The sequence below is a fragment of the Saimiri boliviensis genome, chromosome 14 (genome assembly GCF_048565385.1).
Source record: "Saimiri boliviensis isolate mSaiBol1 chromosome 14, mSaiBol1.pri, whole genome shotgun sequence".
Classification (NCBI taxonomy): Eukaryota; Metazoa; Chordata; class Mammalia; order Primates; family Cebidae; genus Saimiri; species Saimiri boliviensis.
In genome coordinates, this window is record NC_133462.1 from 77,577,590 (window position 1) to 77,593,982 (window position 16,393).

Consider the following 16,393-nt stretch of genomic DNA (forward strand, 5'->3'; position numbering starts at 1 on the left):
AGATCGCGCCATTGCACTCCAGCCTGGGTAACAAGAGCGAAACTCCGTCTCAAAAAAAAAAAGAAATATTACAGAAGTTCATACTGATATAAAGTGCACTGGTGTGATCCTGGCTCACTGCAACCTCTGCCTCCAAGGTTCAAGCGATTCTTGGGCCTCAGCCCCCCAAGTAGCTGGGATTACAGGCGTGTGCCACCACACCAGGCTAATTTTTGTATTTGTAGTAGAGACAGGGTTTCACCATGTTGGCCAGGCTGGTCTCGAACTCCTGACCTCAAGTAATCTGCCCGCCTTGGCCTCCTATAGTGCTAGTATTACAGGTGTGAGCCATTGCACCCAGCCCATACTGATAGTTTCTCTTTTTTTTTTGGGGGACAGAGTTTCGCTCGTGTTACCCAGGCTGGAGTGCAATGGCGCGATCTCGACTCACCGCAACCTCCGCCTCCTGGGTTCAAGCAATTCTCCTGCCTCGGCCTCCTGAGTAGCTGGGATTACAGGCACGTGCCACCATGCCCAGCTAATTTTTTGTATGTTTAGGAGAGACGGGGTTTCACCATGTTGACCAGGATGGTCTCGCTCTCTTGACCTCATGATCCACCCGCCTCGGCCTCCCAAAGTGCTGGGATTACAGGCTTGAGCCACCACGCCCCGCCGGTAGTTTCAATTAAAATTCAAAACATTAGGGTTTTTAACAATCACTTCCACATTACATGAGGAGCTCCTTTCTCCTACACCAAGAATTCTGATTCTTAACATAAAGGATAAAATTAGAATACTCTGTAATCATTCTGTTTCATTTCACATTATAAACAAAACAATCTGAAAACAATAGTAACTATACTGTCACTACTAATTTTTTCTGCTTTCATTCTAAAACTATTTAATGGGCAATATCAGTCCTTACACTGATATCTCTATAGCCATGTTAGTCATCTGAAGCTCATTTTCATTATACTAGAAAATGTATACTATACTAACCAGTATATATTTTACTATACTAACTAGTAAATTGGTATATTCTTCAAGAAGAATTCATGGGAACAATATCCCCCAAATTCCTGTAATTTGATAACATTTGAACATGCCCTTTATATCTGAAAGTCTTTTTTTTATTCACCTTTTCTTTTCTGGGGTATTATAAATCTTTATCATAAAGCTTCATCACTGGAAAGTCTAATGATAAATTACTTTTCTAAACCCTCTAACCCACAGGATCTTTAGTTCCCCACCCCTCGCTTTTTTTTTTTTTTTTTCACTTTAAAGGTAAATAATTATTCTAGAATTTATGCCCTACCTCTCATTATGTTATAGTTGTCATATACATTATGTATTCATTCATTGAATATCCCACAAAAGCAACTTTTGCTTTAAAGTCATATATTTTAAAGATTTAAAAGGAAAAAATATATAATGTTACATATACAGTGAGATTTTTTACTATTTTTCTCTTTCTTCTTTCCTAAAAATCCAGGTTGCCTTCTCTATCATTGCCCTACGTTCTGAAGTGCATTTTTTATTAGCATTTCTTGTAAGAAAGGCCTGAAGGAATGAATTCTTTTGGGTTTCCTTTGTTGAAAATGACTTTTTTCTCCCTTCTTCATTACTGAAGAAAATGTCCCCAGATACAGAATACTGCATTGATAGTATTCTTCCTTTCAATACTCTGAAGATGGTTAATTACCTTTTGGGTCCCCGCGGTCTTGATGAGAAATCTGGGATCATTCCAATTGCTTTCCCTATATGTGATATGTTGTTTTCCTCTGGTGCTTTCAAGACTTTTTCCTTTATTCATTGTATTCTGTACCTTGATTTTGATGTGCTAAGCGTGGTTTTCCCAGAATTTATATTGTTTTGGGTTTGCTGAAATTTTTTTCCATGGAGTGGAGAGTAGGGGCAGGTTCTGGAGCAATTTTAAAAGAGCTGTAACACTATCCAATTTTTTTATTCTACAAATTCATGTATTTCTCCAAACATGGAAAGTTTGGAGCTATTACTTTTTTTTTATGTCATATTGTCTCTATTTTCCCTTTCTGGAACTTCAAAGACATGCAGGTTATACCTTTTCATTCCTGAGAATCCACTCATTTTTTCATGAGATAATTTTTATTGATCTATTTGTTGTCTTAAAGACATTTAATAAATTTTTATTTGCAATACTTTATTTTTCTGTCTTAAAATTTCCATTTGTTTCTTTTATGGTTTTTATTTTATTGCTGAGATACTTCCATCATATCATTCATTTGGAAGAAAACAAATGTGTTTTTCTTTACTTCATGGAACATATTTAAATTAAATGCTTTGAGGTCTTTGTCCAGTAATTCTTATACCTGGATTTTCTTGAGTTGCTGATCTGGTTCGGTTGTGTCTCCACCCAAATCTCATCTTGAACTGCACTCCCATGATTCCCACAAGTTGTTGGAGGGACCCAGTGGGAGATAATTGAATCACTGGGGCAGTTTTACCCATATTGTTTCATGATAGTGAATAAATCTCACAAAATCTGATGGTTTTTATCAGGGGTTTCTGCTTCTGCGTCTTCCTCATTCTCTCTTTGCCTGCTGCCATCCATATAAGATGGAACTTGCTGCTCCTCCTAGCCTTCCACCATGATTGTGAGGCTTCCCCAGCCATGTGGAACTGTAGGTCCAATTAAACCTCTTTCTTTTGTAAATTGCCCCAGTCTTAGGTATGTTATTATCAGCAGCATGAAAACGGACCAATACAGTAAACTGATACCGATAGTGGGGTTGCGAAAATGTAGAAGCAACTTTGGAACTGGGTAACAGGCAGACACTGGAACAGTTAGGAAGGCACAGAAAAAGAGAAAAATGTGGGAAGTTTGGAACTTCCTAGAGATTTGTTGAACAGCTTTAACCAAAAGGCTGATAGTGATGTGGATAAGATCACTGAGGCTGAGGTGGTCACAGATGGAGATCAGGAACTTAGTGGGAAGTGAAATAAAGGTGACTCTTGTTATATTTTAGCAAAGAGACTGGCGGCATTTTGCCCCTATCCTAGAGATCTGTGGAACTTTGAACTTGGGAGGGATGATTTAGGGTACATAGCAGAAAAAATTTCTACACAGCAAAGCATTCAGGAGGTGTCTTGGGTGCTGTTAAAAGTACTCAGTTTTAAAAGGGAAACAGTATAAAAGTTTAAAAAAATTGCAGCCTGACAATGTGATAGAATTAAAAATCCCATTTTCTGAGGAGAAGTTCAAGCTGGCTGCAGAAATTTGCAAAAGTAACAAGAAGCCAAATGTTAAATCTCCAGGACAATGGGGAAAATATCTCCAGGGAATGTCAAAGATCTTCATGGCAGCCCATCCCATCACAGGCCCAGAGGCCCAGGGTCCTCATGCTGTGTGCACCCTAGGGATTTGGTGTCCTGTGTCACAGCCACTCCAGGCATAGCTGAAAGGGTCCAACATAAAGCTCAGGCCATGGCTTCAGAAGGGGCAAGCCCCAAGACTTGGCAGCTTCCATGTGGTGTTGAGCTTGTGGGTGCACAAAAGTTAAGAACTGAGGTTGAGGAACCTCCATCTAGATTTCAGAAGATATGTGGGAACTCCTGGGTGTCCAGGCAGAAGTTTGTCACAGAGGTGAGGCCCTCATAGAGAACCTCTGCTAGGGCAGTGCAGAAAGGAAATGTGGGGTCAGGGATCCCCACCCCCAGAGTCCCTACTGGAACACCACCTAGTTGAGCTTAGAGAAGAAGGCCACCATCCTCCAGACCCCAGAATGACAGATCCAGACAGTTTGCACCGTGCACCTGAAAAAGCTGCGAACAGTCAACACAGCCTGTGAAAGCAGCTGGGATAGAGGCTGTACCAGGCAAAGCCACAAAGGTGAAATCGCCCAAGACCATGGGAACCTACCACTTGCATCAGCATGACCTGGATGTGAGACACAGAGTCAAAGGAAATCATTTGGAAGCTTTAAGACTTGACTGTCCTGCTGGATTTTGTAATTACATGGGGCCTGCAGCCCCTTTGTTTTGGCCAATGTCTCCCATTAGGAATAACTGTATTTACCCAAGGTCTGTACCCCCACACTGCATCTAGGAAATAACTAGCATGCTTTTGATTTTACAGTTTCAGGCGAAGAGACTTGCCTTGTCTCAGATGAGACTTTAGACAGTGGACTTTTGAGTTAATGCTGAAATAAGTTAAGACTGTGGGGAACTGTTGGGAAGACATGATTGGTTTTCAGATGTGAGAACATGAGATTTGGCAGAGGACAGGGCTGGAATGATATGGTTTGGCTCTGTGTCCCCACCCAAATCTTGTCTTGAATTGTACTCCCATAATTCCCACGCGTTGTGGGAGGCACCTGGTGGGATAATTTAATCATGGGGGCAGTTCTCCCCATACTGTTCTCATGATAATGAATAAGTCTCACAAGATCTGATGGTTTTATCAGGGGTTTCCGCTTTTGCATCTTCCTCACTCTTTCTTTGCCTGCTGCCATCCATGTAAGATGGGACTTGCTCCTCCTAGCCTTCCACCATGATTGTGAGAATTCCCCAGCCATATGGATCTGTAAGTCCAATTAAACCTCTTTCTTTTGTAAATTGCCCAGTCTCAGATATGTCTTTATCAGCAGTGTGACGACAGACTAACACAGTTGCCATCAAATGACAACTTTTTCTCTTGAGACCGAATCATAATTTTCTGATAGACTTAAGTAATTTTGGACTATACTGTGTATGCTGTGAGTGTGTACACTTTTGGTTCTATCTCAAAACTCTGGAAAATGTTGGTGTTTTAGTCTTACCTGTTTAAGTCTACCTGGTTGAGATCCTATGTCCTGACATAACCTAAAACATAATTGAATCTTGAAAACATTATGCTAAGTGAAAATGCCACTTAGAAAACCGCATGTTATATGATTTCATTTATACGCAACTTCTGGAATACGCAAATCTATGGAGACAGAAAGTAGACTAATGGTTGCTTAAGGCTGGGGAAAAAGGGAAACAGGATGTAGAGACTTAAGGTATAGAGTGTCTTTCTGAAACGATGAAAATACTCTAAAATAGATCACAGTAATGGTTGCACATATCTGTGAATACACTAAAAACCACAGTACACATTAATGAATGAACCGAATCATATGTGAATTTATCTCAAAAAGCTATTTTAAAAGACTATTATCTCAATAATTTCTAATGAGGATCCACTGAATATCACTGGCAAGTTATGCAAAAAGGTAGAGATCTTTCCTCTGAAGGGTGAAAAAGTTTGGAAAAAAAAGTCTTAAGAAGCAGTCATATATAAAATGACTACTATCAATATTAACTATCAAGGATAATATCTAGTGTTATTATGATTAAAGCTAATAAAGAAAAGTTCACCATTTTTAGATCATTTTTTAAAACTGCCTTTGGGCCAGGCATGGTGGTTTACACCTGCAATCTCAGCACTTTGGGAGATCATGGAGGGCAGTTCACTGGGATTAGAAGTTCCACACCAGCCTGGCCAACGTGGTGAAACCCTGTCTCTATTAAAAATACAAAACTTAGCCAGGTGTGGTGGCATGCACCTGTAATCCTAGCTACTCAGGAGGCTGAGACCCAAGAATCGCTTGAACCCAGGAGGCAGAGGTTGCAGTGAACCAAGATCACTTATCTAGTCTGAGCAATAGAGTGAGTGAAATTAGTCACCAATCAATCAATCAATCTGCCTTTGAAGGGTTAAAAATAAAGAAGGAATTTTCAAGTTTTCCCAAAAAGCTGCTAAATATTCTATTTCCACTAAGAACTTTTTTAAAAAATTAAATACAAAAATTTCTTTTTATGAAATGACAAGTGATCTAAGAAAAGAAACTGTTATCGTCTCTAATCTACAATTTTAAAGTATTATATCCTTTACAACAACATGACTTATCTGTAACAGACCAATAAGCCAAACAGCAATGACCCTTCTCAATCAAAACAGCTTCTAATAGGGTCCTTCCAGTTTGAATGCAAAGTGTGCAACATTAAATGATGATATGGTAGGAAACTATACCACAAACAGAATCAAGGTAAGATCTAAGTCACTGAAGGAAACACAATATCAGTTGGTAACATTTTGGTGTCACAATCAACATTCTGATTATCTGTGTGGTGCTGAAAAACACCACAAAGTTCCTCATAGTCCCATTTTTGTCATCTAAAACTGAACCGCATGATAATCAAACATAACATTCTAATCAGATCAAACTTACTTTTTCTTTCTTGTTCTAGTACAGGCATCCCCAAACTTTTTCCACAAGGGGCCATTTCACTGTCCCTCAGACCTTCGGAGGGCTGCCACACCCTGTGCTCCTCTCACTGACCACCAATGAAAGAGGTGCGCCTTCCTGAAGTGCGGCGGGGGGCCGGATAAATGGCCTCAGGGGGCCGCAGTTTGGGGGCACCTGTTCTAGTAGGATTCTGTGTCTTTGATCATCTGCATTTTTGAAGTTATAGATTACAACCTAAATACCAAGTCCAGTGCTGAGTTTAAACATGGTTAGAAATAACGCGGGTTTTTTGGGTTTTTTTTTCCCCAACCTGCAATTAGGCCTTGTTACCAAAACCCAACATTTGGCATAAACTTAAATCAACCTTAGTCAGACATACCACATGATGCTGTTAAGTCATTATAAATAACTTCTACTCCCAAATTTTGTATTTGAACAAATAAATAATTGAAAAGAAAGGGCACAACCTATAAATGCACACTGCCTATGTAGCAAAGCAAAAACAGTAATGCTGGGATTCAAACTTTAAGTTGAAATTTAAGTGCATCTATTCACTTTATAGATGCACAGTGCATAGATGCACAAATCTGAGTTCACAGATAATTGAAAAAAAGATATGATTGCCAAGAATATTTTGATTAACACAGAGGAAAAAAAAAAAACCACCATTTTGTTAAAAGCATAAAAGAGATGGATATACTTTCATAACATGAAGATCTTTATACTGTATTTTTCTATGTATTTCAGTGACATCTTTAACATTAAAATAATGAAATATTCTTTCTGAACCTCAATGGTCATTTTTTGTACATCTACTTTGGCCCTCCTTCTTTAAGCTATTTCAATTTTTCAAAGTTTCTTCTTCCTACGACAGACATGGCTTTTTCCAAGAGGTCTTCCTGATTCACTTGTTCATCTACTATTCTTTTATTTTACATGAAGATGTAAAGATAATTTTTACAGCTTTTTTTTTTTTTTTAACCTGTTTTGGTTGTCGCTTAGTCTCCATCACATCAGTTAATCTTTAAGTATGAAATGAGCATCTGTCCAATTTGGGCACAACTATGAAGCAGAAGTATTCTCTTAAACTTTTATCTTTTCCCCAAAGACAGTAAATTTATGGTAAAAAGTATATTACTTACACAAAAGTAAGCAATAGCCTACAGCCTTCGCTACTTCAACCTCCAATACCCAGGACACTAGTATCCTCAGGAGAAACATAAACGTTTGTTTGAAATGCATCAGTTAAGACATCAGTATAATTAAATACAAGGGGAAAACGATTACTTTTATTTTCCATAAGACATTGTAGCTATGCTCTCAGCTATCATGATTTTCCTCCTAAACTCTGACTCTTCCTTCTTAGTTTTCTTTATTGGCTACTCCTAATCTACCCAGTCTCTAAAATGTGGCTCCTCAAGGATCATCAGTCCTGTACTCTCTTCATTACCTACTTTGTTTCACGAAATGAATTCAGCTTATCCCATGATTTGCATAGCATCTACATACTAATAACACCCAAATGTTTGAATTGCAGATCCCAGCCTTACAGCTGGTAAGAAAAATCACTTCCTGGCAGGCCCAAGAGCCTAAGCAAATTTGGCAATCTTGAGGAATTCACCAAATTTATATGCACTGCAGGTGAAATACAATGTACAGAATTTCTTGGGCTTGGTTTCCAGACTTCAGAAAAGAAAGTCATAGAGGCCCTTCTTTTTCCTAAAAATTTTTATTTAGAAATAATAAGCTTACAGGAAATTAAAAAATCAGAAATTCAAAGAATCCCCTGTACTCTTCCACCAGCTTCCCCCAATGGTAACATATGATAATTGTAGCACAATATCAAACAAAAAAATTGACAAGGGTACATTACTGTTAGACTAGTCCTTATTCAATTTTCACCCTGTGATAGTTAATATCAGGTGTCAACTGGACTGAAGGATGCCTATATAGCTAGTTAAATATTGTTTCTGGGTGTTTGTGACAGTGTTATCAGAGGAAACTGACATCTGAATCAGTGGACTGAAAGAGGAAGACCCACCCTCAAGTAGAGAAGCAGGTGGTAGAAGGTGAGAAAATTCTGCTTGCTGAGTCTTCTGGCTCTCTTTCTTCTTTCAGTGCACAAAGCTCGCTTCGACTTCCCCTGCCCTGGGACATCAGACTCCAGTTTCACCAGCCTTTGGACTTTCACCAGCAGCTTCCTGGGGACTTTAAGGACTTCAGCCACAGGCTGAAAGCTGCACAGTCAGCTTCCCAGATTTTCAGGTTTTCAGACTTGGACTAAGCCACTACCAGCTTCTCTCTTTCCCCAGCTTGCACATATCCTATCATGGGACTTCACCTTGTAATATATGCTTATATTCCTGCATTTCTAAAATAAAATTTAGCACATTTGCAAAAGCTTATGAAAAATGCTGCTCAAAGAAAGAAAGGAAAGGAAAATCAGAAGTGAAAACTAAGGAAAAGAAATATTCTCAATAGATACAGACAAAGAAATAGATTTAGAATTATAGAACTGAAGGATAAAACTGTCTTATTTATAACAATTTTAATGCCTCAAATTTATAATTCAAAAAGATGTTTCCCTAATTGAAATGGCATATTTTCTACACTGTCAAAGCACTTTGGTTTACATACTTCATCTCACCTTCCCAATAGCCTGGCAAAACAAGCAGCGTAAATGTTATTTATTATCCTCCTTTAACAGATGGGGAATCTAACAGGTGATGGCATTAAATCTTCTGATTCCTAGTCCAGTGATTTTTCACTACTCAATGTTATTAGAAAATATCTTACTTTAATTATTCCTACCATTTGCTACTTTCCATTGCTCTTATTAAACCTTTGTGCAAACTTTTTCATATGCCATTTTTTATGCTGATAGAAGACAAATAACATACCTTTACAAGTCTAGAAATAAATCTACTTAAAAAGAACATAAAAAAGGGAGTAGTTCCTTCCTTAAACACATCTAGTCTCACTATTCCCTTCTTGTATTTTCCACTTCTGTATATTTGAAGTTCATGAATTATAAAACATTAGGAAATTTCATAAGACCTGAAGTTTACCATAAAATAACTTAATATTTCCTTGCCTAAAATTCATTGTAGCTTATTAGCTATCAAGATACAAAGTCTGTAACATTTAAGAGTTTCATGGTAAGAACTAAAATCTGTCTTTACAAATTAATCTCCTACTAAACTCAGCATGAACTCTTTTCTCTAGCCAAACTAGTATTAAGTATTTTCCAAAATTATCATTTGCCTGCTTATGTGCTCTTCTCCTACCATTCACTTATCTTGAATGCCTACATACAGTCTTCTCATTCTTCAAAGCCCCACCATTAAAGTCTTCTCCTATGAAAAACATGATGTTGTGTAAAGAACATTAATCTGGAACACAAGCCCGACTTAGATTTTAATCTAGGCTATGCTACTTACTGACTCATGTCTCTGAAGCTGGGTTTCCTCATCTATAAAATGGGGCAACATCCATTTTAGATAATCATAGAATTTGTGTTAGAATACAGTGAATAGCACAAAGAGTTAAATGAGGATTTGAACTGATCATCAGAAATAAACTTACTATTCATTTCTTGAGCTCACTGTAATTTGCTTGTATAACTCATTTAGCAATCCACAGTTTGGACTTACTCCATCATCTCTTATACTTTGGCCCTAAATGATTATTTAACTTGTGGTATTTTAAGTTTTATTTCTCTCTTATGTTTTGTGTCTCCAAACAACTGAAACCTTTTTAAAAGCCACAACTATATGCTGTACTTACTTACTTACAATTCCAAATAGTTTAGCACAATGTTACTTATAATAGAAGACTCAAAAAATATCTCCTCACTAAAGCATTTGATGAAAATAGTCTATCCAGAAAATGAGAATAACATTTTAAGAAGTGCATTAACACAATGGAGCATCCACAGAAAGGTGAAAGGAGAGGAAAGGAGGGAGGAAGACGAGGTGTGGGAGTGGGCACAGGGTGTGTGGTGGGGGATTCAGACAAGGAAGATACGAAGTGTATACAAACTGTGATAACAGAGAAACTAGAGATGTTTAGATGTTTAACCTAAAGAAGACTTCAGAAAGCATAAAAACTAGAAGATAAATAAATTATATATGACTCTAAAAGCAAAACTAGGACCAATGACTAAAATAAAAAGAAATTTGGCTTAATATGAAATTTTCTAATATTAGAGCTGCCCAGCAACGGAATAAATATGATTCATTTAAAAGTAAGTACCTTGTAAAATTAGATTTATTTAAGTAGAGCTCAAGGTTGAAATGGTTTTCAGTCCACATAACAATATCTCTAACAAGCCCGGCAGAATGAAAGATACTACAAATACCTCATATTTACTATCACCAATCTATGCACATAATTGTCAAAAGTATTACTCCTTGCCAAGAATTACATACAAACTAGGTAAAGTCTCTCTCAATTCCACAAGCCTAAGACTCTATGCTTAGTAACTAACATTCTTCAAATATTCAATGAAATAGTATTTTCTATAAGTATTTTTTTTTTTTTGAGACGGAGTTTCGCTCTTGTTACCCGGCTGGAGTGCAATGGCGCGATCGCCACTCACCGCAACCTCCGTCTCCTGGGTTCAGGCAATTCTCCTGCCTCAGCCTCCCAAGTAGCTGGGACTACAGGCGTGTGCCACCATGCCCAGCTAATTTTTGTATTTTTAGTAGAGACGGGGTTTCACCATGTTGACCAGGATGGTCTTGATCTCTTGACCTCGTGATCCACCCGTCTTGGCCTCCCAAAGTGGTGGGATTATAGGCGTGAGCCACCGCGCCCAGCATCTAGAAGTATTTTTAAATGATAGTCCTCAGCTAGGATTTTGGGTTACCATTTAAGCCATAAAAAGCACTTTGGTTTCTCATCCTATAATTGACTCTTGAGACCATAATACCATCTTTAAAGCTGCAGTGTGGCTAGGAGTGGCGGTTCATGCCTGTAATCCCAACACTTTAAGAGGCTGAGGTGGCAGGATCACTTGAGTCCAGGAGTTCAAGACCAGCCTGAGCAACACAATGAGACTCCCATTTCTACAAAAGTTTAAATTAAAAAAAAAAAAAAAAAAAACTGCATTGTACTTTACAATTTTTAAAGCATTTCCATATCTTTATTTTCAATAAGAATTGTGATAACCAGATACCCACAGAGAAAAACACATGAATAGGCAAAAAGCCAAACAGAGATCTGATAAAACACAAACTGTTTATTTTTCTTTTAATAATGTCTTAGAACTTCATTACTAATTAAATGAAACAGCAATTAAGACATCCATATCTTAAAAAGCAAACACTGAAACAGAAACATTCTATTCCTGCCACATTCATGTTCTTCTCAGAGATCACTCTCATTACCCTGAACTTAAAACAGTCACTGCTCTTAGAGCAGTGATTCTCAAAGTGTGGTCACTACACCAGCAGTAGAGCAAACCTCCAGCAGCAGTAGCATCACCACCTGGAAAGTTGTTAGAGATAGCAGTACCCCAGCGCCACCCAACCCACTGAATCAGAACTTCTGCAGTTGACTCCACGATCTGGTTTCAACCAGCCCTCCTCCATAGGATTCAGATGCATGCCAAAGTTTGAAAATCACTCTTAGAAAATGGTTTAGTTTATTTCTAACTCAGCAGTATCCCTTTACTTACTTCTCTTCAGCGTCTTTCTCTTTCTCACATTCTGCACAATCCAAAGATATTCTCATTTTAATGATTAATTCACCAACAACATTGTGTTTCCTACTTTCCTCTTAAAATGGGAGGGTACCTTTTAAATGATCCAATTTATTCTTCATTTATTTCTCATTTTTTGTGTGTCCTTCCAAATTCATGTAGGTACTTTTAAATTTTTTAAACATAAATTATTAGTAGTTTATAATAAATTACTCCATGTACATCAAAATTATCACTTTTCTACCAAAAAAAATTTCTTTTAACACATATAATCCTTGAAAGTATTTTCTTGAGAAACATAAAATGATACAGGACTTACTTAGCAAATGAACCTACGATTTATGGTCTAGAATTCCAGCTAATATAAATATTTAAGACTCAACTATAAGGAAACTCACCAATGCATACTCCTTTTGAGATGGAATTCATATGTACATTTAAACAAGAATCGTTTTCTTAAGTGGTTTCTAGAAATGCTGACTGGAAATAAGAACTTTTTTAAAAAAAACAGATTTGGGGATACAAGTACAGCTTTGTTACATGGAAATATGGCGTAGTGGTGAGGTATGCAATATATTGTACCCATCACTTGAATAGTGTATCTTGTACCCATAGGTAATTTCTCATCCCTCACCTCCTCCCACCTTTCCTACTCTTCGATATCTATTATTCTAGGAGTGGGAACTTTTAGATAGTATACATGTACATGTATGTATAAGCAGGTACATCGGTTCTGAAATGCTGACAAATAATAACAACAAAGCAAAACAACCAAACTTATCTGAAAATAATTTTTTTGGCTGATGATAAAAGTATCTAAGACCATAATTAATAAATCGGGCAAGAAATAGACCTCTGTTGCTAGATATTACATGGTAACTCACAGCCAGGTACAATGTCTTACCTGTGTACATAATGTAGCTGATGAACTGAGTCAATTGCTATCACCATCTCAGCCAAGTAAAATCGAGCCATATCTTCAGGCAATCTATCTTCAAATTTGCTGAGTAGAGTAAGCAAATCCCCACCAACATAATAATCCATAACCAGGTACTGTGAATGAAAAAAATAAAATGTACTCAGTAAATAATAAGGGTGAAAAATTAAAATAATGTATCCCAAGGTCAAACAGGACTGGGTCAAATAGTCATGCAGTTAATTACATATGCAGCTAATTAACAAGAAACTGTGTAGGATGATGATCAGCAGTCATTACAAAACTTCAGTACTTTGGGAGGGAGGCCGACGCGGGTGGATCATGAGGTCAAAAGATCAAAACCATCCTAGCCAACACGGCAAAACCCAGGCTCTACTAAAAATACAAAAAAATCAGCTGGGCCTAGTAGCGCATGCCTGTAGTCCCAGCTACTCAGGAGGCTGAGGCAGGAGAATCACTTGATCCTGGGAGGAGGCAGAGGCTGCAGTGAGCCAAGATTGCTCCATTACACTCCAGCCTGATGACAGGGCGAGTCTCCGTCTCAAAAAACAAAACAAACAAACAAAACACCTCTAAATATCATATAGCAGTAAAACAAAATGTTTAAAGACTGGAGCAGAGAACAACACAGGGTTACCATTCTTGTATTTTGCAAAGTACAACAATATTATTATTATCATCTTTACCTACAACAATGGAACACAACTTTCCAAGATTTTAGAAGAATGAACATTTGAATGCCCCACCAAAAAAAAGAAAAAGAAAGAAAGAAAAAACTCAGAATGCAGGATAGTCCCTACATTGAAAGAAATTCATGTTCATCATCATTATGTTCTCCTTATTTCACCTTGGATCAGTAAGAACTTTATGAGAACCAGCATCAGTCGTAGATCAGCATTTGGAAAACACTACTATTAGAATAAAGCAATTCTCACCATATGTTTCTCTTCCCGTTTTTAATATTGTACAAATATCAGAATGGGCTTTTCTCAGGTATATATAATAAATAGAAGCCAACTCATTTTAGATATGGATCTTTATTGGTATGTGGATCACAAGGTCAGGAGATCGAGACCATCCTGGCTAACGTGGTGAAATCCTGTCTCTACTAAAAATACAAAAAAAAATTAGCTGGGCGTGGTGACATATACCTGTACTCTCAGCTACTCAGGAAGCTGAGGCAGGATATTTGCTTGAACCCAGGAGGCAGAGGTTGCTGCCAGCCGCAATCTCGCCACTGCACTCCAGACTGAGCAACAGAGTGAGACTTCTCAAAAAAAAGAAAGAAAGAAACTAATTTTACATATTAAAGCCTTGAAAATTAGGGAAGCTGTATATATTTAAAATCCTGGTCTATGGCCTACTTGCTGTATTTACTAGGCCTAGCGGGGTTTTTTTGTTTGTTTTTAGATGGAGTCTTGCTCTGTCGCCAAGCTGGAGTGCAGTGGTGCAATCTCAGCTCACTGCAACCTCTGCCTCCTGGGTTCAAGTGATTCTCATGCCTCAGCCTCCCAAGTAGCTGGGATTACAGGCATGCTAATTTTTGGATTTTCAGTACCACACCCAGCTAATTTTTGTATTTTTAGTAGAGACAAGGTTTCACCAGGTTGGCTAGGATGGTCTCGATCTCCTGACCTCATGATCTGACCACCTTGGCCTCTCAAAGTGCTGGGATTACAGGCATGAGCCAGCGCGCCCACTGGCCTAACGTTTAACTGATACTATCCTGATAATTTACTTTTGATTAAAGTGTGAAGACTACTTTCTTACTGACAGAGTCTGTAAGACTAAATAGACAGAATGTATTTTAACTAGTCTAAAACAACTAGTTAAATAATCCATTCTCCTCAATTCAAATGAACCGTCCCTTCATCATATTTTAAGATCCCAGATATACTCATATCTGTTTCCAGTTAATCTATTCTGCTACGGTTACCTATTCCTATATTATTATATCATATTGTTCTGATTGGTTAATTTTAAAGTAAAATTGAGAATTTGGTATTCCTAATCAAAAACTACTTTAGCCGGGCGCGGTGGCTCAAGCCTGTAATCCCAGCACTTTGGGAGGCTGAGGCGAGTAGATCACGAGGTGGAGAGATCGAGACCATCCTGGTCAACATGGTAAAACCCCGTCTCTACTAAAAATACAAAAAATTAGCTGGGCATGGTGGCACGTGCCTGTAATCCCAGCTACTCAGGAGGTTGAGGCAAGAGAATTGCTTCAACCCAGGAGGCGGAGGTTGCGGTGAGCCGAGATTGCGCCATTGCACTCCAGCCTGGGTAACAAGAGCGAAACTCCGTCTCAAAAAAAAAAACAAAAAAAAAACCTACTTTAAAAATATTACCTAATGTAGCTAAGGTATCTTTAAACAAGTTTTAAAAAAAAAAAAAACAGACTGAGAGGTAATATTCGTAATAGGTCAAGGAGATAATCCTAAAATAAAGAGCCCCTTCTAATTGTTAAGAGAGGGACAAATTAATCCAACAAAACTGGGCTAAGAATATTAACAGATAATTCACCTAAGAGGAAACATAATCAGCCAATTAATACATGCTTAACTTCAACAGTCATTAGGGAAATGAAAGCCAAAGCAACAATCATTGATTTTAGTAATCACTGGTCAGATTACTAAAAAGACCATGACAGCTTTGGGGACAGTGACTTGAAGCAATCCTGCTTTTGGAAGGATGATATACTATAACCTTCTGGGATCAAAGTAACTACTAAAATTTAAACTGTACATACCCCTTAGATCTAGTATTACCATTCTTAAGAATTTAGTCAATTATAACAAAAACTCCAATATATAAGGAATATGGACAAGTTTATTTACTGTACAGAACTATTAATAACTGCAACAAATCAGAAATAATATGAATGTGATCAAGGAAACTGTTAGTTGAATTATGACATATCCATTATATCAACTACTATACGACCCAAAATAAAGAAATATAGATCTGTAGGTATGAATATATACACCATAAAACTTCCAACACTGAGTTTCTAAAAAAATCACTTTGAAATAGTTTCAAAGTTTGTAATTTTTTTTAAAGAGCTCCAGTCCAAGGAAACAATGCTAAACATATGAAAACATGCAATGAGTTATGTTTCCAAAAATCAGCATTTTAAAGAACAGATATGTTTCTAGAAGTCTTTGTAAGAATATCAGGAAACTCTTCTAATTCTCATGCTGACATAACAAGGAGATTAACAGTCAATCTTTACAGCCTCACCTTTTAGTTATTCCTCCTTGCTTTCATTTGGTTTACTATTAAAAAATACTTTTCTAATTAAAAAGTATTTTTAATTTTAAAAATTAAAAGTATCTTTACTATTAAAAAGATACCTTTCTAATAATTTGTCTTAACAAATTCGATTCCTATAAAGGACTTAGAGTTCACATGAGTTACTACAATTAATTTAAAATTCAAGTATCTTTCACATTTTAAACAAGTTACATATGTCACTTCAAGAAAAATACTTTTGCTCTAAATATTTTCCTGGTTTTTTTTTCTCGA

General features: G+C 37.3%; 1 protein-coding gene across 18 annotated transcripts in view; it reads right to left on the minus strand.

The window, feature by feature from the left end:
• CDC42BPA (CDC42 binding protein kinase alpha) overlaps positions 1-16,393 on the minus strand; it is a 327,782-nt gene that overhangs the window by 186,603 nt on the left and 124,786 nt on the right. For all 18 annotated transcript variants that reach the window (XM_074385301.1, XM_074385302.1, XM_074385296.1 and 15 more), the window contains exon 5: positions 12,836-12,984. In XM_074385301.1, the coding sequence (XP_074241402.1) occupies positions 12,836-12,984 (149 nt within the window). The remainder of the gene's footprint in view (positions 1-12,835; positions 12,985-16,393) is intronic.